This window comes from Callithrix jacchus, chromosome 5, assembly GCF_049354715.1.
Source record: "Callithrix jacchus isolate 240 chromosome 5, calJac240_pri, whole genome shotgun sequence".
Classification (NCBI taxonomy): domain Eukaryota; kingdom Metazoa; phylum Chordata; class Mammalia; order Primates; family Cebidae; genus Callithrix; species Callithrix jacchus.
This window is the reverse complement of record NC_133506.1, coordinates 136,481,264-136,504,425: the sequence shown is the minus strand read 5'-3', so window position 1 is coordinate 136,504,425 and position 23,162 is coordinate 136,481,264. Positions and strand designations below refer to the sequence as shown.

General features: G+C 47.3%; 1 protein-coding gene across 5 annotated transcripts in view; it reads right to left on the bottom strand.

Annotated features, from left to right (window-relative positions):
* The window catches only part of RPTOR (regulatory associated protein of MTOR complex 1), a 424,873-nt gene that overhangs the window by 164,315 nt on the left and 237,396 nt on the right, over window positions 1-23,162 (bottom strand). For all 5 annotated transcript variants that reach the window (XM_054256583.2, XM_054256581.2, XM_078374864.1 and 2 more), the window contains one exon: window positions 19,925-19,984. In XM_054256583.2, the coding sequence (XP_054112558.1) occupies window positions 19,925-19,984 (60 nt within the window). The remainder of the gene's footprint in view (window positions 1-19,924; window positions 19,985-23,162) is intronic.

Sequence of the window (23,162 nt, the reverse complement as noted above, 5' to 3'; positions counted from 1 at the left end):
CGATTTGGTATCTATATGGAAAAAAATGATCCTTGACCCTTACTGCACATTATATTAAAAAAAGAAACTTCAAATGGATCACAAACTTAACAGTTAATCATAGTTAATTAAGTTCATCATAAACATGAAAGTTAAAACAAGTTTTAGAAAAAAATAGACAATCTCCACAACCCTAGGGTCGGCAAAGATTTCTTAGGTAGGACACAGGAAGTACGGATTATAAAATAAATAAATGATGAAATCAGACTCCATCAAAATGAAAAACTTATGTTCTTCAAAAGACTGTTTTATAAATAAAGACACAAGCCACAGACTGAGCAAAAATGTTCACAATATATAGACAGGACCAAGACTTGTGTCCAAAATATAGGAAGGCTCTTGAAGACGAACAGCACAATTTAAAAATTGACAAGAGACTTGAAGATGCATTTTATTAAAGAGTATAAATTAATTGCCAATAGCAGCACATGAAAACCTGCTCTGGCATGATTAGGCAAATGCAAATTAAAATCATAATGATACTGTGTTACGCCTTCCATAAGGTGGCTGGGTGTGGCAGCTCATGCCTGTAATCCTAGCACTTCGGGTTTGCTGTAATCCCAGTACTTGGATGGCCAAGGCGGGCAGATCACTTGAGGTCAGGAGTTTGAAACCAGCCTTGCCAACATGGTGAAACCCCATCTCTACTAAAAATACACAAAATTAGCTGGGTGTGGTGGTACATGCCTGTAATCCCAGTTACTCAAGAGGCTAAGGCATGAGAATCACTAGAACCCGGGGGGCGGAGGTTGCAGTGAGCCGAGATTGTGCCATTGCACTCCAGCCTGGATGACAAAGCGAGACCCCATCTCAAAAAAATAAAATAATAAAAACAAAAAGGCAGAATACTAACTGTCGACATGGATGTGCCAGGACCGGCACACTGTTATTACAGGCAGGAACTCAGGTCTGTAAACCACTTTGGAAAACAGTTGGGCAATTGCTTACAAAGTTAAAGGTACACCTACCATATGACCAAGCCATCCACTCTTAGGTATTTATCCAGGAGAAATGAATAGATACATCCACACAAAGACTTGCACATGAATATTTAGAGTGGCTTTGTTTGTAACAGTCAGTATGCAAACAATGCAAACAAGCATCGACAGGTAAAACAAACTGACACACAGGATGGGCTGTTACTTACAATGAAAAGGAAGAAACTACTGATGCTCTCAATGTGGATAAATCTCAAAGGCATGATTCTGAGCCAAGGCAGGCAGACAGAAGAGAGCACATGCTTTAACATTCTGTTTATAGAAAGTTCTGGAAACGTCAGATCTAATGCATAGTGAGAAAATCCAGATCAATGGCTGCCTGGGCTTGAGGGGTAAGGAGAGGGATGGGCTGGAACAGGTATAAGGGAGCAGGTGGGATGTGTCCTGGCTGTGGTGTGCTTCCATGGGCACAGCGGTCTGTCAAAACGCATCAACTGTACAGTTAAAGTGGGCATAATTTACTGAATGCACCTCAATAGTGTTGATTTGAAAATGTGAAAACAAATAAAGGCGAAATTAAGGAATTTTCAAACAAATACCAATGACATTTTTTAAATTAGAAGATCTGCATTAAGGGTACTCTGTTTTTGTATTTTTTTAAACCGACAGGGTCTTACTCTGTCACCCAGGCTGAAGTGCAGTGACACATCACGAACCACTGCAGCCACAACCACTGGGACCCAAGTGACCCTTCCACCTCAGCCTCCCAAGCAGCTGAGACTACAGGGGCACATCACCAGGCCCAGCTGATTGTAAAGTCTTCTGTACAGCTGTGGTCTTGCTGTGTTGCTCAGTTTGCTCTCAAGTTCTTTGTCTCAAACAGTTCTCGTGCCTCAGCCTCCCAAAGTGTTGAGATTACAGGTGTGCACCATCATGTCTGACTTGGTTTTTTTTGGTAGAGATAGGGTCTTGTCATATTACCCAGGCTGGTCCTGGTAACTCCTGGCTTCAAGTGATCCTCCTGCCTCAGCTTTCCAAAGGGCCAGGATTACAGGCATGAGCCATGGCGCCAGGCTTACATTGGGTTTTAGTAGGATGCATGTTAGTTTCTAAAGCAGGCCACCAAACTATGGTCCAAGGATCACATCCAGCCAGAAGCCTGCTTTTTAAGGCCCCCAGGCTAAGAATGGTTTTTTAATTTTTAAAGAGTTGTACAATAGGAAGACTATGAGGCAGAGACCATATATGGCCTGCAAAGCCTAAGGCATATACTATCTAGCAGTTAGAAGAAAAAAACAGGATGCTCCAGAGTAATCATTCAAAGTATAGCAAAAGATGTGTATAAAATTAATGAGCCAATAGAAGAGAACAAAGGTGTAATAAAATTGCTAAATCAACCCAAAAGATGGTAAGGGAAGAGAAAAAAAGAAAGGTTAAAAAAGGGTCTTGGCCCAGCATGGTGGCTCAGGCCTGTAATCCTAACACTGTGGGAGGCAGATGACCAGAGGTCAGGAGTTCAAGACCAGCCTGGCCAACGTTGTCTACTAAAAATACAAAAGTTAGCTGGGTGTGGTGGCATGCACCTGTAATCCCAGCTACTTGGCAAACTGAAGCAGGAGAACTGCTTGAATCTGAGAGGCGGAGGTTGCAGTGAGCTGAGATCGCACCATCGCACTCCAGCCTGGATGACAAGAAACTATGTCTCGAAAAATAAAAATAAAAAATAAATGGGTGGGGGGCTAGAATAAAAAGCAATAGAAAAAAAAGGATGAAGTAAATAGGAGGCAAACTAAAACCCAAATATGTCAATTACTACACTAAATGTAAACAAACTAAATACTTTAAAACTAAAAACTTTCCACCTCTATTTAAAAATAAAACGAAATAAAAGCTAACTGTATTGCTAAAAAGAGATATACCTTACATATATATATATATATATATGGATAAAAAAGATGCATTCTGCAAACACTAACCAAAAGATGGTTGTTTAGCAATGATGCTATGAAAACATGAACACTAAGGCAAAAGGCATTACCAGATATGGGAAGCAGAAAGGTTTCTTTTTAAAATTTCCTTTCTTGTTAAAGAATAAGTGTGCTAATAACTCTTTGTTAAGCCCTATCCCATGTAGCTGTTAAACATGCCATGCTTACGGGCACATGGTACACTTTACGTTCTTGTACTTCAACCAAGATATCTGTGCTGGATGTGCTCAAAGTCATGTCCCAGCTCTCCATTGCTTTTACCTTTTAGAAAACTTTAAAGTTTAAAGCCAATCAGGTTTTAGTTTAGATTGTAAGGTCTGGCTCCAACCAACAGAGATCAGACACAAAAGTAAGGATGACCCCAAATGCGTAAGGGATAAATTTGTGTTTCCTTTGTTCATTGTACTATCATGGCACAATGGCTAGTGGGGGTACCCTTCCTGCAGTCCAGGAAGTAAAAACTGTGTTGCTGAAAAATCCTTTGTCTCAGTGCTAGTTTTTCTTTGTAGCACCAAGCATCTATTTCCAACACCAGAGATAAAGGGTGATGTATCTTGCTGGTAAAAGGTTTGACTCATTCTACCAGGAAGGGCAAGTTGCTCACAGTTAATCTGTCCTTCTTCAGTTCTGAAGGTTAATGCATTTGATGAAAAGGGAAAAGGGAAATGGGCTTTTAATTTAGAGTAAAATGTGAAAACTTGTCTAAATTATTTCTTCAACAAGAAGAGAAGAGGCTGTTAAGATAAACATGTATAAGCAAAAGAAAATTAAAAAAAAAAAAAAGAAAAAAATTCAAAGAAAAACGATAGATGTATAAGCAATATCCTTAGTTAAAAATGGGACAGATGGGGCTGGGTGCAATGGCTCACGCCTGCAATTCCAGCACTTTGGGAGGCCGAGGCGAGTGGATCACGAGGTCAAGAGATCGAGACCGTCCTGATCAACATGGTGAAACCCCGTCTCTTCTAAAAATACAAAAAATTAGCTAGGCATAGTGGCGCGTGCCTGTAATCCCAGCTACTCAGGAGGCTGAGTCAGAAGAATTGCCTGAACCCAGGAGGTGGAGGTTGCGATGAGCCGAGATCACGCCATTGCACTTCAGCCTGGGTAACAAGAGCAAAACTCTGTCTCAAAAAAAAAAAAGGGACAGATGACAGGGAATCATAATACGGCAGAAGGCTGATGGTAGAACAGGGATTTGGGGCAAGGCTGTTCTTAGGCAATGGCTAAAGATTCACAGCACTGCTGATAGCTAAAGTCCTGTCCAGGTCCCCAGTTAACATAAGAGTAGAGGTCATTTAAATAAGAAGCTTTCAAACTTTTTTGATCATGAGCCTGAGGAATATTTCTGGTGACCAGACAAACACACATACACAACCACATATAAAGATACATATTTTTTGACACAAACCAGTAGAAACAACAAAAAAAAGATACATATATTTACAGGTTCATACCCTAACCATGCCTCCAAAAAACAAAAGTGAAGAAACAAACAAAAACAGAGATACATGTTCATGCAACAGAACCAAGGAACATTCATCTTACTAGGAAAAGTTGTTTTCTTCTTTTTAAAGCTGGCCGTGACCCACCTAACTGCTTTCACAGCCACTAATCAGTCAGGACTTGAGATCTAAAAAACATTGCCTTAAATGAAGCGGCTGTTAGTTTCTCCAGGAGGATATACTGGCTCAGGGTTATCGAAATGGTTTGGTGTGAACAGAGCACCCGCGAGACATTAGAAACTAGAAAGTTCCATAACTGCACCTCTGCATAAGCTGACTGCTCTTTTAGAAACACCACAGGAGGCTTGTTTTTTAATGATTTTTCAAAATCTCTGCTTGGTTTCTAAATCAAATGGTTCATATGCACAGTGTGACCATCTCTTTAGATTCCATCTTTCCACATTTAATGGCTCTCCTGGAACAGAATTCTGCTCATCTTTACTGGTGAAGTAAGTGTAGGTTTGAATTCCAGAGGAAAAATTTCCCTGGCTTAGCAGTAAGCAGGAGTTAATGTTATAGGAGCTGATTCACCCTGTACTGAATGTACTGTAGAACGCCAAATGATTGTCCCTTCCTGGAGTCAGTCAACAACAATGGGCAGCAGTGGCCACTCTGGAGCCCGCAAGCAAAAACCCAAGAGGAAGGTAGCCCCAGACAGGCGAGGAGCAATTTCCTATCTTCTTATTCAACATGTTGATGACACAATGAAAAGCAGATTCTTTTCTATTAAACAGGCAGATTCCAAAGCCCTTTGGAGACATCTGAGACCACGTTGATTTCTGAAGTACGCCCTCAAAAGTGGATTTTTTGTGCGCTTCCTGGTGTCAGGGCCGATCCTGAGAGGCAGCCGCAGGAGCCACATGGGAGAAACCACCTCCAGGCAGTTTCCTGAGCAGCTGCTGAAAGGCGTGCCACGTTGGGAAAGCAGCTCCTACGACAAGGGGAAGGAAGACAGGCTCCAGCGGGGGGAAGCACTTCCTTCTAGGGCATGACCTGCCTCCAGATGCACCTCTTACCTGCATGCTAAACCTCACCAGGGAGCTTCTGTGCAAAAATCTGGCCTAAAGAGGGTGGGAGCAGAGGAGGGTGAGCTTTCAGGATGGGGCATGGAGCTCTCCCACTGTGTAAGTAACTGCCACAAACACTCCACGGTTCTGACAGAGATTGCCACTAACTTCCCCCGACTGTCCTGAGCTCATCTTGATCTTTCTGTCTCTGAAAAGATGCTGAAATCCCAGAGTCACTCCCCAGACTGCTTGTAGATTCTGTTTCTTCCTGTGAATTTGTTAAAACACCCCGGGAAAGACAGTTTCTAAATACAGCCAGCCTTGTGTGGTTATGCCTGGCTTTCTGTGACAATGCTCTGGGGTCTTCCCGGTGGGCATACATCACACAGAAGGTCGGCAACTCCTCCTCCCATGTTGGCCATGTCCCCTCATTTTGTCAGGTCCACATCAAACCTGCCCTTTGAGACCAGGCATCTTGATGCATACAACTCACACCACTTTCCTCAGCATCTGCACTCGCAAACGGGGGAAGGGATGTGAAGGGGTGGGCGTCCTTCCTTGCACCACCTGGCATCACACAGACCTGGCTGGAGTCCTCCAGGCTCGGCCACTCCTTCTGTGTGACTTTGGGCAGGTTACTTAACCTGTCTGAGACTCAGTCACTACATCTATAAGTTGAGGAACCACCACTGCATGGGCTGGGGGAGTTGTCTTCCGGCTTGCTGCTGTCCTCCCTGGGACAGGCGTGTAACAGGGTGCCTTTGCCTCTGTAGATCAGTGTCTTGCTTCAGGGCAACAGAGGGCAGGCAAGGAGCTCTCTCTTGCACTTGCTTCTTAACTTTCTTCAGCCCAAAAATCTTTCATATTTCAGGGAGGCACATTCTGACCTCTAATAACAGCTATAAGACACAGCAGCTATACATGCAGCCACACTAAATCTGTTTGGGTCATCATCCATGGAAAGAATCTTAGAGATCCGTTAGCCTCTTCCAGCAAAAAGAGCACTCGCCCACCTTCTCAGGGGAGAACACACGGTCTCCTGAGGGCCGTGCAGTCGACCTCCTCTCTCTGGCTTTCGGGAGAACATGTAGCCTCCTCCCTCTGGCTCTCAGGGGAGAACATACAGCCTCCTGCGGGCCGTGCAGTCGTCTTCCTCCCTCTGGCTCTCAGGGGAGAACACAGAGCCTCCTGTGGGCCGTCCAGTCGACCCCCTCCCTCTGGCTCTCAGGGGAGAACACCACGGCCTCCTGTGGGCCGTGTAGTCATACCCCTCCCTCTGGAAAATGGAGCCACTAGTCAGGCTTCACACCACCACTCCCTTCAGTGGCCATTGTGGTTCACACCACTGATTCATGGAGTAAAATGTCCAATGTAGGCAGCAATCAAGCTACTGAGTGCCTCAGTTTCCCCAACCAATGCAGTGGTCTGAGTCAGACTCAGGTAAGCCCCTGTAAACCCATTAAATGCTCCCAGATTAGCAGTGTTAATTCTAGATACCGAACCTACATATGCCTCTTCCAAAGAAAGCACTGGCAACATAGTCCACGCTTGTGCCTGGCTCAGATACTGGGGGCTCCCTGTCTGGAACGCGGTACCCTGGTCTTCGCACGGCTGTTTCCGTCTGGCCAGTTGTTTACAGTTTCAGGCTGCCTCTTCACGGCCTCACTGGCATGCCCCATCAAAGAAGCATCCAGCTACGCTTTTGTGCGATCACATGGCACTCCTGGTACATTCACACTCCTCTTAGTGCATTTCTGCCCTGATCAGGATGTAAATTAATGAGCAGGGACTTGGCTCCAGAGCCTAGGACAGGCCCCAGCACACAGTGAGTCCACAGCGGATGTCTGCTCAATGAACGAGTGAATGAATGAATGTGCCGAGAAACACATGCAGGGTCTGAAAGAGCGCTGGAGCCTGGAACGCAAGGCCCGGCTGGTGAGTTGGCACGATGCGCTGGCTTCGAGGTCAGGAGACTCACACGCACGTCAGAACAGGGAGGCCTTTCTCTGAAGGGCTATACGGCACAGCAACAAGGCTCCGAGAGAGGGACCACTCAGCACAGAGCAGCAAACTCAGAAGGCAGTGGATGTAGGCGGGGGCGGACACAGGCTCCACCACCAACTGGGGACCCTTGTGTGACTCGGTGACTCTGAGCAAGGTCCTCTACCTGCCTTGTCTTGGCTTCCAGAAGCTGATGTGGAGACGGCCTCAGAGGCTGCTCACTAGGCAGCTGTGGTGAGGGCTGGAAAAAGCTACCACACACGCTGGACCCCTGGCTGTGACGGCTCCTCATGCCACACTGCTTTATCACTGAATGCAGTCTGCAGCCATGCACACAGGAACAATGGCAGGCCTCTGAGACCTGCAGGATAAACGGATCCAAGGAGGCACCACTGCCAGAATCAGGGGCTGAGAGGAACAGAGGGGCCATGCGGGCAACGCAGCCTGAACAGACTCTCAGGGATGGGTAAGGAGAAAAAGGCAGATGGGATGGAGGGAGGAGGGCCTGCTAGACGGAGGGAGGAGCGCCTACTGGATGGAGGGAGGAGGGAGGAGCACCTGCTGGACGGAGGGAGGAGGGCCTGTTGGACAGACGGAGGTGCACCTGCTGAACTACACGTCTAGAAAAGATGGATCAGTTAGGGCTGAGCCTCATCCCAGTCATGTGACCACAGTGACACGTGAACCCACAGGTACTGAGCCATCCCCAGGAGACAACTCCTACACAGGAGCAAATGCCAACACCAGACAGGACAGGACGGCCAAGGGGCGCCGGCCAGGCACACGCTCAGCCTGATGGCGGCCTCTTCCTCGCTCTGCACCTGGGAGCTGCCTTCAAGGAGGAGAAGCTGCCCTCCAATCACCCTGTGCCCCTGCATCTCTGCTGAGCGATGGCTTCCTTTAGAGATGCCCAGACACACACATTTTCTTGAGGATGCTAGGAGGCGCCGAGCCGCGAGGAGATGGAGTGCGGGCCACAGATGTTCCGTGCTGTGCTGCTCAGGCTTTGTTTTGATGACAAGGGCCAGAGTTTGGGCACCACTGTGAAGGAAATGGAAGATCTCCGCACTGTGTGCACGCTCCGTGGGGAGGCCTCTGAAGCTCTCACATCCCCCCTTGGCCACACAGCTGCAATTTCATCTCAGACCCAGGCCTCTTCCATGCCCAGCGATCTGGATGAGCTGAGGAGGCCTCACTGGGAGGTGCATGGAAACCAGAGGGGACCTGGTACCCTCAGGGGGGATCTGAGAGGCACCCAGGCAGAAGGTCCCCTGTGTGGCAACGTGTGCCCTGGTGTGGCGTGCACGGGAACACTGAGAAGGCTGTGCTGGGGTGGGCAGGGGTGCCATTCTGCTGGGTGGCAGCAGTCCCACGTTTCTGCCAATGACTCACATCCTCCTCGCTCAGCAGACTCTTGGGTTTTGTTTCTAAATCAGCGTCTAGTGCCTCGTTACTCATCTCAGCAGTGACTGGCAGACATCAATGAATTACTGATTTTCACCTTCACCAACAAGTATTGTATATTTATGTTGAAAAGAAAGGTACTTTTTGAATCAAGACTGGTATCTTTTGATAGTTTTCCTTTCAAACATAATCCATGTGTATGACTGGCCTCAGTGAGGTGAATTCTAATCACAGCTGCCATGCCTCTGGCACATGAGCCATCCCCAACCCTGTGCAGACCCTTTAGAGGTCTGGACTCCTGCAGGGGCCCCACGCTCCATTTACACACAGCCCATGCTGAGGAGAAGGAGTCCTGGGCTCCAGGGAGGCTGCCAGTAAATCCCTGCCCCAGCCTGTCCTAATGGTGTGGTGCTCGGCAGGCCCCATGCCTGTGGGGTGCCTCAGTTTCCCCATCTTTTAAAAGATAGATAATAGCACCTCCCCTTGCAGGGCTCCCGGGAAGATAATATCTGTGAAGGCCTCAGCATGGTACCCGGCACCCTGGGTGCTCAATGAATCCTTCCTGTGGTTACTCTCATTCCCAAGGAAGCACCAATAACCATGTGCTCTCAAGCAGCAGCTCCCTGGTCTCCTGACATTTTCCTCACTGCATCCCCAGCCTCACATGACACAGAATTCCCACAGATGGGAACCAGAGACCAGCAAACACCATGCTGAAGGTTTCAGAGCCAGAGTCAAACCCGAGCTCCAGGGCTGCAGCCCCGTGCCTGCTGTGCCCAGGCCACACAGGGGCAGCCGTGCTGCCCGTGCCTCAGAATCGGCAGCACACGGAGACTCATTTATTTACAACGCTGGATTGTTAGCAGTTTAAAATATGCTGTGTACACAATCAATGTTAATCACGAGTACGTTTCGGATACGCTTTGAGCCTCCAGTCGTCGGAATGCTAACTAGCAGCCTTGTGGAACAGGTTCACATCTCTCGGGTTCCCCGGAGCTTTCTGAGAACTCTAATATTTCTAGCACTGTTTAAGCGTTTCATTACTTCGTTTCAGGGCTGAAAAATGTCCCTTAATTTCCAAGCACGGATCTTATTGCCACTCTCTCAAAGGATTCGGAATATAAATATGTACGGCGGCAGCAACAGGCTTATTCATCAGGCTGCCGGGTTAGCGTAGATGATTAGAAACTGGGGGACCGCTCGAGGAAGGCTCACTATAATTTACTTCCAGACACAGCAGCTTAATTAGAAAACAAATTCCTCCCCTAGTTCTAAAGATTGCTAAATAATTATGCACAAACTGCCGGATCTTCTCTCTAGTCGTGTGCTGAGACACGGAACAACACATGCTGCCGATCTGACAAAGGTGGGAAGGCTGGGAAGGGGTTAACACTGGCTATCTGGAGGAGGCTTGATTTTGAGCAGTTGCACTGAGGCCCCTGTTTGAAATAAACCGCATTTACTATAGAAGACATACCGTGCTGTGCACCAGTCCTGAGGGTCGAAACTTCCCCACGTCTCCAGTGCTGACAGAAATGAGGGTAATGATATGATTAAGGTTGGATTTCTGACCATCTAGGGGCAGGAGGGATGCCATGCCATGTAACTGCCATTGAGATGGCGAGGAGGCCAGGTCACAAAAGCCAGGCCTTCCACAGGACACGCAAGTGGTGTGCTATGCCTCACTCAGCCTCCAAAACCCACACCTTGGGGTCTTGAGGCTCCTGGCCAGGGGCCACCTGCTGTGTGCTCAGCAGGGCAGTGTTTCACCCCTCAACATGGCCCTGACACTGACCCCTAAGAGCTCTGTCCTCACAGACCTGGCACACTAAGGGCCAGGCACTGTAGGACGAGGGTGTGCCCTCTCAGATGGCAACAGGCAAGGAAACATGAGCATGGGGCAGGTGCCGTCCGTGCAGGTCCGTGTGTGCCAAACACACCGGCCCATCTGACACGTACCTGCCAATCACCACCTGGCACCCATAGCCTGCACTAAGGACCATCCTTCACATGCTCCCCATGAGGGCCGCCGGGAAGAGAAGGGGTATGCAGAGCATGAGACAGACCTGGTTTTCCTTTCTGCAGGTCACGAAGCTTGATGGAAGCAAAGTGCAAGAACACAGGCCCGTTAGTCTCCTGGTGTCATGTGACTCGTCACACTAGGCAGATGGGACCCAGGAACCAGTGTCATCCTCCCCTTCGTGGTGACAGAGGTATTCTCAAGGGCAAGACATTTCTATGTGGTGAGTGAGATGGAAGAATGAAACTGTATGCAAAACTAAGTCTTCCAAGTCCCTGAAAAGCTGGCAAGACCAAGAGCAGATCAAGTGAAACCCCATGTATGCGCACGCACTGCAGAGGCTCCCTGACATCTGCGCATGCACAGACTCTGTTCCGAATGTGCGTCATGCGAGACATCACACATGTGCGTTCTAGGTGCTGTGTTGTGGTGGAATTTCCACGCCCCTTGGTCCACAGTGCTCAGGATTATGTTTACAATAATGAACTGCTAAAACATACAAAACATAAACGAAATCAAACCAAGCAAGACAGCCTGTTTCTGTTTGGTGTTAAAACTATAACTGAAAACAAGTTATCTCAACATTAACCCGGATCCAAGATCAGCTCATCCAAGGAAGGCAGGGACGCCCATGCAGGTTCTCTGGCTCTAGGTTCAAAGGCCTTACCATACCCGGAGGGGGGGGTGTTGTGGTAAAAGGGGCAGAAATGCAAATGCTTCCCCAGGGAGTTCAGGCCAGCACAAACGTCAAAGTGATGGATGCCTGTGTCTGTTTTAATGTAGGTGTGATTCAAGGAACGCGGAGTCCCAGCTCAGGTGCGGAGGAGGGCAGTCTTGGTGTGCAGGGACACAGGGGCAGCGCCCAGACAACTGTGTGGCTCTCACCCAGCACCCACTGACACCTCTGCCAATAGTGCACAAATTTTTTTTTTTTTTTTTTTTTTGAGACAGTCTCACTCCGTCACCAGGTGCCAGGCTGGAGTACAGTGGCATGATCTCGGCTCACTGCAACCTCCGCCTCTCAGGTTCAAGCAACTCCTCTCAGACTCCCGAGTAGCTGAGACTACAGGCACGCGTCACCACACCCAGCTAATTTTTTTTATTTTTAGTAGAGACGGGGTTTCACCATGTTGGCCAGGATGGTCTCAATCTCTTGACCTCGTGATCTGCCCACCTCAGCCTCCCTAAGTGCTGGGATTACAGGCGTGAGCCACCGCGCCCGGCCGCACAAATGTTTTTATAAAAATCTCTCAATTATTCAAAAATTTATGTATTTTCAAATATTCCTTGGGTACTTACAAATTTTTTAGACACTTGTGCTGCCTGGAGGGAGGCAGTGCCTCGGCTCCCCTGGGCTCAGTCCTGCGGCCAAGAAGGCCACTCAGGCGAATGCCACTCACAGGGTGCTGCTTCCAAGACCACACCCTCCTGCTCCCACAAGTGAGGGGAGGAGTGGCATCAGAGGAGCAGCGTCCTGCTGACTGTGGAGCAGGGCTCAGGTGGTGACCCTCCAAATGTCAGCCCCAGAATCTGGGAGGAACAATTCTCAACCTGACTTAGGGACTATCCCCCAAGCAGGAACAGGCAACTATCTTTTGACCACTGCATTTTAGGAAAGTGTTGAAAAAGACATACATATACTCAAAAGGCTTTGGGTGTGTCAGATAGCACCCTGGGAGGTGGCGTGGCCCTGCTGGCCACATGCTGTGACTCATGGGAGCCCTACCCACAGTATCCTTCTGTGTGGCATGGGCAAGGAGGCTCCAGAGAACATTCCACAGATGGACACTGCCACTGTAAGGAGGGAGGCTGGTTATAGGGTCTGCTTCCAGAAGGCAACCTCTGGGCTTGCATGTCAGAGGTGACTCCCTTGCTTGTGGCACACTGGTAACAGGCACAGCTTGGAATGTGCTGGGAGCTCATCCTCAAGCACCCAGGTCTCAGCATCACACTCAGGGCAAGTGACACACAATAATCTTCATCGCAAATATGGCTGACATGTTCAGCGAAGGGAAATAAGGGGGAACTCGGTCTCGGTCTGCCTGGAACATAGGGAACACATTCATCAGCAGAGTCCGAGGACGACCTGCTTGTCTCTGAACTGTACCGTGCAGCTACTTTCCAAGTGGATCTGTCTCCCCAACACGCGGGCTGGCATTACATGAGTTAACATGTGCTGATGAGACCCCCGTGGAAAAAAGAAGGGGCTGTGAGGTAGTAGAAAGGCTACCTCCAAAGGCTAACCCTGGCCAAGAGGGTTGAGACACAGATGTCACCGTAACCAAGATCAACATATTTTAAGAATAAATCTTCAGAAAATGAGGATAAAGTATAAAAAATAATGAGCCTTTTTTTTTTTACAGGTACAGGAAAATCTATAATCAGTTTCCTCTGATTATAGAATCATGCTTCCATGCTACTATAATAATGATTATAGAAATCAGTGTCCTCTGATTATAGAAACCCTAGCAGCATGGAAGGCACTGTCTGTACAAAAAAATAGAAAATAAAATAAAAATAAAAATTAGCCAGGCATGATGGGAGGTGCCTGCAGTCCCGGCTACTTGGGGGCTGAGGTAGGGGGATCACTTGAGCTCAGGAGGTTGACAGTGAGATGAGATGGTGCCACTGCACTCCAGCCTCGGAGGCACAGTGAAACCCTGTCTGGAAAAGCAAAACGAAACAAAGCACACAACCAACCACACAAAAAAATCTTACGGGACTGTACACATAATTGGGAAAAAAATCTAAAAATTAAAAAATGTGTTTTAATAGTGTTTTAAGTGGAGAAGTCACTCTGTACAAGTTAAAAACTGACGTCCACTTGGAAACAGAGCTAATGGCAGCTGTGGCTGGGCAGCTTTTGGAGCAAAGATCTGGATTTCTCCACTGCTGTGTAATTCTCAAGTTTGGAATTTGTCATGGCATCAAAAATATAAATATCATTCACCCACTCGCATTCAATTTCACCTCTGTCACACCGCGAGGGGGAGGTGCCGCAGGAGTCCTCCCTGGGGGTACTGACATGTATGTGAGAGAGAAACTCAGACAGGTGCTTTTGCTGAACTGCATTCAGAGAGCAGTGGCTCAGACCCAAATCCACACACTTAAAAAAGCTATTCTCTCTCTCTCTCTCTCTTTTTTTTTTAAATTGAGACGGAGTCTTGTTCTGTTGCCCAGGCTGGAGTGCAGTGGCGCGATCTTGGCTCACTGCAACCTCTGCCCACCCCGAGTTCAAGTGATTTTCCTGCCTCAGCCTCCTGAGCAGCTGGGATTACGGCACACGCCATCACACCCAGCTAAGTTTTGTATTTTTAGTAGAGATGGGGTTTCACTATATTGGCCAGGCTGGTCTTGAACACCTGATCTTGTGATCCACCCATCTCAGCCTCCCAAAGTCCTGGGATTACAGGCGTAAGCCACCACGCTCGGCCTAAAGAGTTATTCTCAATAAAGACTGAGGTGCCTCTAGTGACCGTGATATGCTTTGGCTCTATGTCCCCACCCAAATCTCATCTTGAACTGTAATCCCCATGTGTGAAGGGAGGGGCCCAGTGGGAAGTGACTGGATTATGGGAGTGGCTCCCCATGCTGTTCTTGTGATGGTGAGTGAGTTCTCAGGAAATCTGATTCTCCTTCCCTGGCACACTCTCGCTCTCTCTCCTGCCATCTAAGACAGGCCTTGCTTCCCCTTCCCTTTCCACCATGACTGTAAGTTTCCTGAGGCCTCCCTAGCCATGCAGGACTGTGAGTCAATTACACCTCTTTTATTTATAAATTACACACACCACACACACATACATACACACCACACACACACACCACATACCACACACACCACACACATACCACACACACACCACACATACATACATACCACACACACCACATACCACACACCACATATACACACATACACACATACCACACACACAACCACATACCACACACCACACACATACACACACACCATACACCACACCACACACACACATACACACCACACACACACACACACCACACACCACACACACCATACACAGTAATGGTGTAATGGTTAATACTGAGTGTCTCCAAGTTCTTCAGCTCTGGAAGTCGGACTGGCTTCTTGCTCTGCAGCTTGCAGACGACCTATTGTGGGATCTTGTGGCCCATGTGAGTTAATACTAACTCCCATATGTAACTCTCATATAACTCCTATTAGTTCTGTCCCTCTAGAGAACCCTAATATACCCAGTCTCAGTAATATCTTTACAGCAGTGTGAGAATGGGCTAAAACAGCCTGCTAAGCCAATTCATCTCAACAATGGGCCTGGAGAGCACGACCTCTCTGGTATCTTGCCGTCTCTCTCTAACTGCGGTGGGGCCAGGGCAATGGTGCCTGGCAGTCATAGGTGCCTTGGCTGACGGAAGATGGAGAGACATGGGAGGCGCTTACAGAACTACAGAAACGTGGAGTGGCAGCAGCCACCATCCAAGCTGCAGCTCTGGGAAGTGCTGAGAAGGCAGAAGTGACTGCTGGGAGGTAGACATGGCTGTGTCAGGATGTGCGATGCTCTTGGCACCGCTGCTGCCTAGTGAGACCAGAGCGGGGTCCCTTCTGCAGGACAGAGACAGACCCAGAAGCAAGGAGGTGCCCAGTGAGTATGGCTCAAAAGGGGTCAGAAGGGCCAGATGGGGCTGCTTGGACTCCAACGCCCATATTCCTCCCACCACACTCTCGCCCTCACACCCTGAGTCCCTCATCAGGGTGTGTTTTGAAAACTGCCTACTATTAACAGTTAATTGCTTCTTTACATTAAAAATAAATAAATGAACCTTTAGCATTTAGCCACTTTCATAGCATCACTTGGTACAGGAGAGGGGAAGACAGAAGAAAGACGAGGACACTGCCCTAACCTCCAGCAGTCATGATCACACTGGCTGAGAAGGCTTCAGTGCTGGGGAGGGAGGGGATGCACTGGTTCTGGGAAGAACAAGAGTGGCTGCAAACGCTAACGTCATGATTTGAGGAAAGGACATTTGATGAAAATAACTAACATCCCACCATGGATGTGGAAGGGTTTTTGCTTCTCGTTTTTAATCCTCATTCAATCCCATTTTAATAATAATAATTGTGAAGGTATCTTCCCAAGAAATAACAGAGCACACTGCTGTAGAAATCCACTTCCTCTCCCAGATCCAGGTGTCCATTTCTCTGCACCCCTTGCGTCCCAAGGCCTGCTGTCCCACAGCAGCGGCCAGCCCTGTGCTGCCTCCAGTCTGCACTCTCTAGCCTACTCTTGTGGCATTTTTCCTCCCCTACATTACACATTACTTTGACTTCAGTTGTCAAATAGCAAAATGACTTCCGCAGGTGCGCATGCTGTAGATTAGAATGCTTGGGTGGATCTGCAACCACACCACCGTCAAGACACCCCCGGCCGCTCCCGCGAGCCCCTCCCAGCCACACTCTCCACAACTCTACTCCCTGGCAAAGGCTCATCTCTGCTCCAACCCCACCTTCTGTCTTTCCCAGAAGGTCACGGAAATGGAACTGGACCATGTGCCACCCTTAGAGATGGGCTTCTGACACTTAGTGTGATACTTCAGGGAACCGCCTGTATGGCGGTGTGTAGCGAAAGCCTGTCCCTTTTTCCTGTTGAGCAGAACTCTACCATATGGATACACCACAGTCTGTATTCATTTGCCCTGGGAGGGACATTTTTGTTGCTTCCGGTTTGGGGTAACGGACAGAGCTACCATAAACATTCACGTACAGGTTTCTGTGGTATCTCACTGGGGCTTTAATTTGCATTACCTAATGGCTGAAGATTTCGAGGATCTTTTCATAAGCGTATCTGCCATCCCCAAATCCTCTTTGGTGAAGTGTCTCTTTGTGTCTTTTGTCTATTTTCTAATTGTTTTTCCCCCTTATTTTTGAGTTTTGAGATATCTTTATACATCCTGGACACTAGTGTCCTTTGTCAGATGTGTGACTTGCAGATATCTTCTCCAAGTCTACAGCTTGTCTTTTCATATTATTAGCAATGTCTTTCAGAGAGTAAACATTTTACATTTGGATGAAGTCCAATTTACAAGTTTTTTTCTTTTGTGAATCACGCTTAGGATGTCATGTGACTGTGCACATTTTCAGTTTTGGAAAGAAACAGGGCAGCAGCTGGTTGTTCTGCCACCAAAATCTTGTTCAAGGGAAGACCTCCGTGTGGTGGGCGGACCACAGTGGGGCTGTCTTGAGACCTGAGTTCTAGCCCAGCCCTGCCCAAACCAGGCAGAAAAGGCCACCCAGAAGCTGAATTGAATGAAATACCAGGTTCTCTTTCAGTAAATAAGGGGGTTTGACTCCAGAACTTCAAAGAATTTTCTGCTGTAATCACTCGGTGGTTTTTAACAGCCTTTCTGCTCTGGAGATGTGGAGCACGTGTTGCTGTCTGAGCACACATGGCTCAACATGTGCCAGCAGAGTCCTGTCTGGAGTAGCCACGGGCACAGGTGGCCAGGAGGGAATGGACAGCACACGCCAGCTGTCCATGGAGACGGGACTCCACACAGAGGTGGAGGCATGGGCAAGGCTCAGGCTCCTGATACCCAGTGGAGGAGAAAGGACAGTGCAGCCCTCCCACCTCCAGAGGATTAAACTGTGGAAATAGCCACAGGGAGGCAAGACAGTTTCTACCAGAGCTGCCTGAGTAAGCCAGCCCAGCTAGGATAAAATGTAACTCGGAAACGCTAATGGATAGGGTTAAGAAATTATATCTATATATAAACATACGCAGGTTAAGTATCCCTTTATCTGAAATGCTTGGAACCAGAAGTGTCCTGGATATTGGATTTTTTCAGATTTTGGAATATCTGCATTATACTTACCAGTTAAGTTCTTTGAATTTATACCTAATCTGAAAACACAAAGTCCAAAATGCTCCAATGAGCATTGTTTTTGAGTAGCATGTCAGTGCTCAAAAGTTTACGATTTTGGCCTGGCACGACCAGAATTATTCACACCTGTAATCCTAGCGCTTTGAGAGGTGGATGTGGGAGGATCGCTTGAGGCCAGGTGTTCAAGACCAGCCTGGCCAATATAGCAAGATGTCCATGTCTATTTTTTTTAATTCATGTAAAAATTTTTTAAAAGTTTGGGGTATTTCCGATTTTGTATTTTTAGATTTTGGATAGTCATTCGCTGTGTGTGTGCGTGTGTGTGTGGCATGTGTGGTGTGTGTGTGCATGTGTGTAGGGTGTGTGTGGTGTATATGTATGTGTGTGTATGGTGTTTGGTGTGTGTACGGCGTGTGTGTGTGATGTGTGTGTGTGGTGTGTGTGTGGTGTGTGCAGGTGTGAGTGTGTGTGTGGCATGTGTGGTGTGTGTGCGTGTGTGTAGGGTGTGTGTGTGGTGTATATGTGTGTGTATGGTGTTTGGTGTGTGTGTGGTGTGTGTGGTGTGTGCAGGTGTGTGTGGCGTGTGTGTGTGCGTGTGTGTAGGGTGTGTGTGTGGTGTATATGTGTGTGTATGGTGTTTGGTGTGTGTGTGGCGTGTGCAGGTGTGTGTGAGCGTGTGTGTCTGATGTGTGTGTGGCATGTGTGGTGTGTGTGTGCGTGTGTGTAGGGGGTGTGTGTGGTGTATATGTGTGTGTATGGTGTTTGGTGTGTGTGATGTATGTGTGTGTGTGTGGTGGGGGTGGGGGTGGCTGGGGCCAATATATATGGTACAGGTAATAGTTGAAAACTCAGAACACACAGCGGGAAGTGAAACCCCACAGAAAACGCACAGCAATGACAGGGACACAGACCTCATGCAGCAGCTTTGCAAAACTGAAATCTCGTCAGGGAATCAAAGCAAACAGAAGGGGAGGAGAGTGCAGATCATTCGGTCCAATGCTTTTCAATTTTTAAAAGTTCTTTTCCATGTGATGCTTCTCAGAGATTCCACTATCTGTTTAGCCTTTGGAAACAGCCTTCTAAGTCACAGTGTGCACTGTTTGGAAAGACTTTGGAAAGTACCCATATTGGGTACTGCTCACTTAGTACCTCTGGCAGGCCGCTCCACATCAGGACTAGTGTAGCTTCCCTGGCCACAGCCACGTTCCATGGTGGTAGTGAACCACAGTGGAGCTCACTGTACCCCAGTGAATATTTACGTGGGATATTCTTATATATTTCCCTTAATATGCAAGGCAAGTACGTTTTTAGGAGAGAAACATGGAAGTGGGTTTGCTTTTCCTGTCTAATTTACTAAATTCAGGCCCTAATATTAAGATCTAACTTTGAATATTAAGATGCAGAAAACAATTATCTTGCATGTAAATTCTAGAAGAAATGGGGTTCTGAGCCAAAGGATTTAAAATAACTCCAAAGTTCTCCACGCTGCCTGGATGACTCAGGATGAGTCACGATGTATCCGACGCACAAACAAACAGAACAAGGCAGTGCAGGCTGCGCTCCGGGTCCCGAGACACCGCTTCAGATCCGAAGAGATCACAGCAAGAGACAGACCGGAAAGATTACAGGAGGCAAGTGCCACTGACTCTTCGCAGGAGGCCTGAGTAACCTCCGTCATGTCATCACTGGGGTTCTGAAATCAGTTTGCCCTCAGACAGTAAAATGGAAACTGGATGGAGACAGATGGGTAAGGGATGGAAAGTTACAGACTATTAAAGGGACAGTTTCAGAACGTCAGGTAAGCGCTAGCTACGATCGAGCTATCATTTCAGTGGCAGCAGAAATGATTTGTATGCGGAGCAATGTGTTCTTGGTTTGGTTTAAAGTCTGGAGACCTTTTACATTTTCAAAGGAATTGTTTTTTATGATTTTTCTTTTCATATGGCCCATGTTCGGTTATCTCCTGCACTAAGCCCCAGTGTGACAGTCACAAACACAGCCTTAATCAGAGAACAAAAGAACATGCCCACATGAAAGGGAACATGTCCACACTGATAGAAAGTGCTTCTGAGAAGCAAGAGCTTTCAAAAAGGAGAAGAATCTCATCAGGTCCAGAGAGCCACGAGAGCTTAAACATCTTACTTACTTTTCTATCAAATCCAGTGTGACGCCAGGCACCAGACTGACACATTTCTGCATGCAAAACCTGCAGAGAAAGAAAAGAATGTGAACAGCACGAACGGAATAGTCACCTGGAAAATTCAACAGGCCTGCAGAAAAAGGAAAGAGTTAAAGGCGGGACAGAGGCTGCCATGGTGAACCAATACACTCAGATTTCCTTAATTCTGGCAGCTTTTAGATTTGTAAAGAAAATCTCATTGCCATCCTGTCAAGGCGCGAGACTATAGAGCTGCCACGGTGAGTTGTCAGGAGAAAGGAGAGAAGCCGTTTGCAGCCACATGAAGCCCGGTCTCTGGGGAAGAGCGCCGAGATGTTAATAAAGCGCAGTCTCCAAACGAGCTGCTGGGTGGACTGGACTTGCTGTTCTTTCCTTCTGAAGGAAGTGAGCTGGGGAGACTGCTGGAGGAATAAATGAGTAGCCTCGAGGCACACAGAAGAAATGCAAATTCAATTCTATCATTTCCACAATCATAGACTCCTACAGGTCAGAGCTGGCTTCAAATGAGGCGAATCCATCCTTAGGAGTGCTTGAGGAGCCGACAGGCTTTCTCTAACGTGGCGCCAACGGGAGGTAGGAAACCATCTCTCCTCCCATCAGGGAGGCTGCCACACAGTGGGGCAGAATCAAGGCAGCAGATTAAAAAGGCAAGGTAGTATTTTTAGTAGGAGAAATGCAAAATGTTTAATTCCCCTACTTTAAAAATTAAGAACAAATCACACCCCTCAAAAACATAATGGCAGGTGCAAAGCATGTACGCACATCTCCACAATGCACTCAGGGACTGTTGGTTCAAAGTAAAAGATGGAAGAAGCCTGGAGAAGGCCACTGGCCCAGGGGAGGGCACAGTGTAAGGGTCAGGCATATTCCGGGGGAGAAGTGGAAGTGATTCCTCTATGGGAGTGGGGGCCCAGGAGGGCACCTGTAGCAGTGGGTAGGAAATGGGAAAGACACAAAGGACCCAAGAGATCCAGAAGCAGGAAGATAACGAGCCAAGGGTGTGAAGACAGTCACAACTGCAGCCCTGCAGGGCGTGGGGAGGCTAAGCTGGCCGTCCTGGACCCCGTGCGTGGCTGCCAGCCATGCTCACTGTCTCAAGAAGCAATACCTAGCTCTACCAGCAGAGAGGAGGTTATATTCTTGGTTGTGGCTGCAGTAGTCAGTGTTTTATCATTCAAAGAGCCAAGAAAATAAAGTGGGGCCCATGTTTGCCTGAAGCTAGACAGCAGCCCTTTCCTACGGCATCAAGTGCCCTGTGTGGCCCTAATGCTTCCCTAAGCCAGTCGGTGCCACTCAGAGGGGTCTCCTCTGCTGGCTTCACTTGCAGATGCTCTCCTGGGTGGTGCGCAGACACGTGTCTCTCCTGCAGTGCTCCCAGGTAAACTAGAATTTCTCCGTGGATAAAAATAATCTATAGGAAATGCATTTTTGAATCTGAGTCCTATGGAAACCATACTACTTTGTCTTTTTATCCATAATGTACTTATTGATTGGGATTTCTGGAGTCCAGTCATGACAGAGTCACTTACCTCAGACTAATCCTTTTGCCAATAATGATAAGCTCTGGACAAAATATTAAAATGCCATTTGAAGATTTTGATCAACAAACAAATGCAGGCAGGAAATGGAAGGGCTGTGACCCTTAGAAAATGAGAATAAGTCTGCATGAATCACCTTCATCTGGCTTTTCCCAAGGGTGCTGCTCACTCACACAGCATGTGGGGGATAGCATGCAACTAAAAGACAGCAACCTTGCTGGGCTGAGGCCAGGTTCAGGGCTGCCAGGACGCTGCAGGCAAAAGCTCTAGGAAGATGAGAGCCAAAACCCGCAGGTAAACCTTCCCCAAGTCAGAGGCTGGCTCCTGAAGGGCACACACGCAGGATATTCCCAGGATCCCCATGGCAGACAGAAGGAAGGCTGAAAATGCAGAGTAGAGATTTTGACATCCGCTGGCCACAGTGAAGACAGAGGAGATCCAGTCCTGCCAAAGTACAGGGCCTGATCACATCTGAGGCATTCCATGGACACCCCAGAGGGATTACGAACCACACCCTAGAATAAGATCAAAGCTGAAAGAGCCTAGTCCTATAACCAAGCCTCTACAAGATCAGTGTAACTGCCCAAAAGAAAGTAACAGAATCTAGAGTGTCTACAATGTCTCATCCATACCAGAGAGTATACTGTCTAAAATCAAGAGAAAAAACAGTTAATAAAAACAGTTTCATAGTTGGCCAGATTTGGGAATTAGTAGACAGAGGCTTTAAAATTATAAAAATATCTTAATTATTGACTTGGAAGTAAGATTATAAAGCTACTGAAAATATAATGTCCCCTTAAATAAAAAATTAAAATGGGAACATCATGCAACTTTATTATAGTGTGGTTATATGCGTAAGAGTAGCATGGGTAAATCAGTCACTGATAAAACGCAGACTTCACTTTACACGATAATACAAATTCTCTTTATACCAGAATTGCTACCAACTGGTTTCACATTTTATACGATTTCTTTCATTCGCCTACATTACAATGTTACTGAGCAAGGAAAGGTCAAAGAACAGGCAAAGGTCAAAGCAATAAAAATGGCTCAGCACTTTGGGAGGCCGAGGCGGGTGGATCACGAGGTCAAGAGATCGAGACCATCCTGGTCAACATGGTGAAACACCATCTCTACTAAAAATACAAAAAATTAGCTGGGCATGGTGGTGCGTGCCTGTAATCCCAGCTACTCAGGAGGCTGAGGCAGGAGAATTGCCTGAACCCAGGAGGCGGAGGTTGCGGTGAGCCGAGATCGCGCCATTGCACTCCAGCCTGGGTAACAAGAGCGAAACTCCGTCTCAAAAAAAAAAAAAAAACTGTTCAAAAAATCCACAAAACTGAATACAATAACACAGCTGATATTTAGTGCTTATGATTTGGCAGTCATTGTTATATGTCTTTTATACCTTTTATTTTTTTAATCCTCACAACATTCTGTGAGGTATTATGATGCATTATACAGATAAAAAACATCATAAATTAGGTAACTTACCATGTAGTTTAAGAATATTAAAGATGATGAAAATACATACAAAGCTTCTAGAAAGAACGAGCGGATCACATTCAAAGAAACAAGAATCAGACTAACACAGGATGCAGGAAGACAATGGAGTAGTGTATTTATTTATTTATTTGTGAGACACAGTCTCACTCACTCTGTCACTC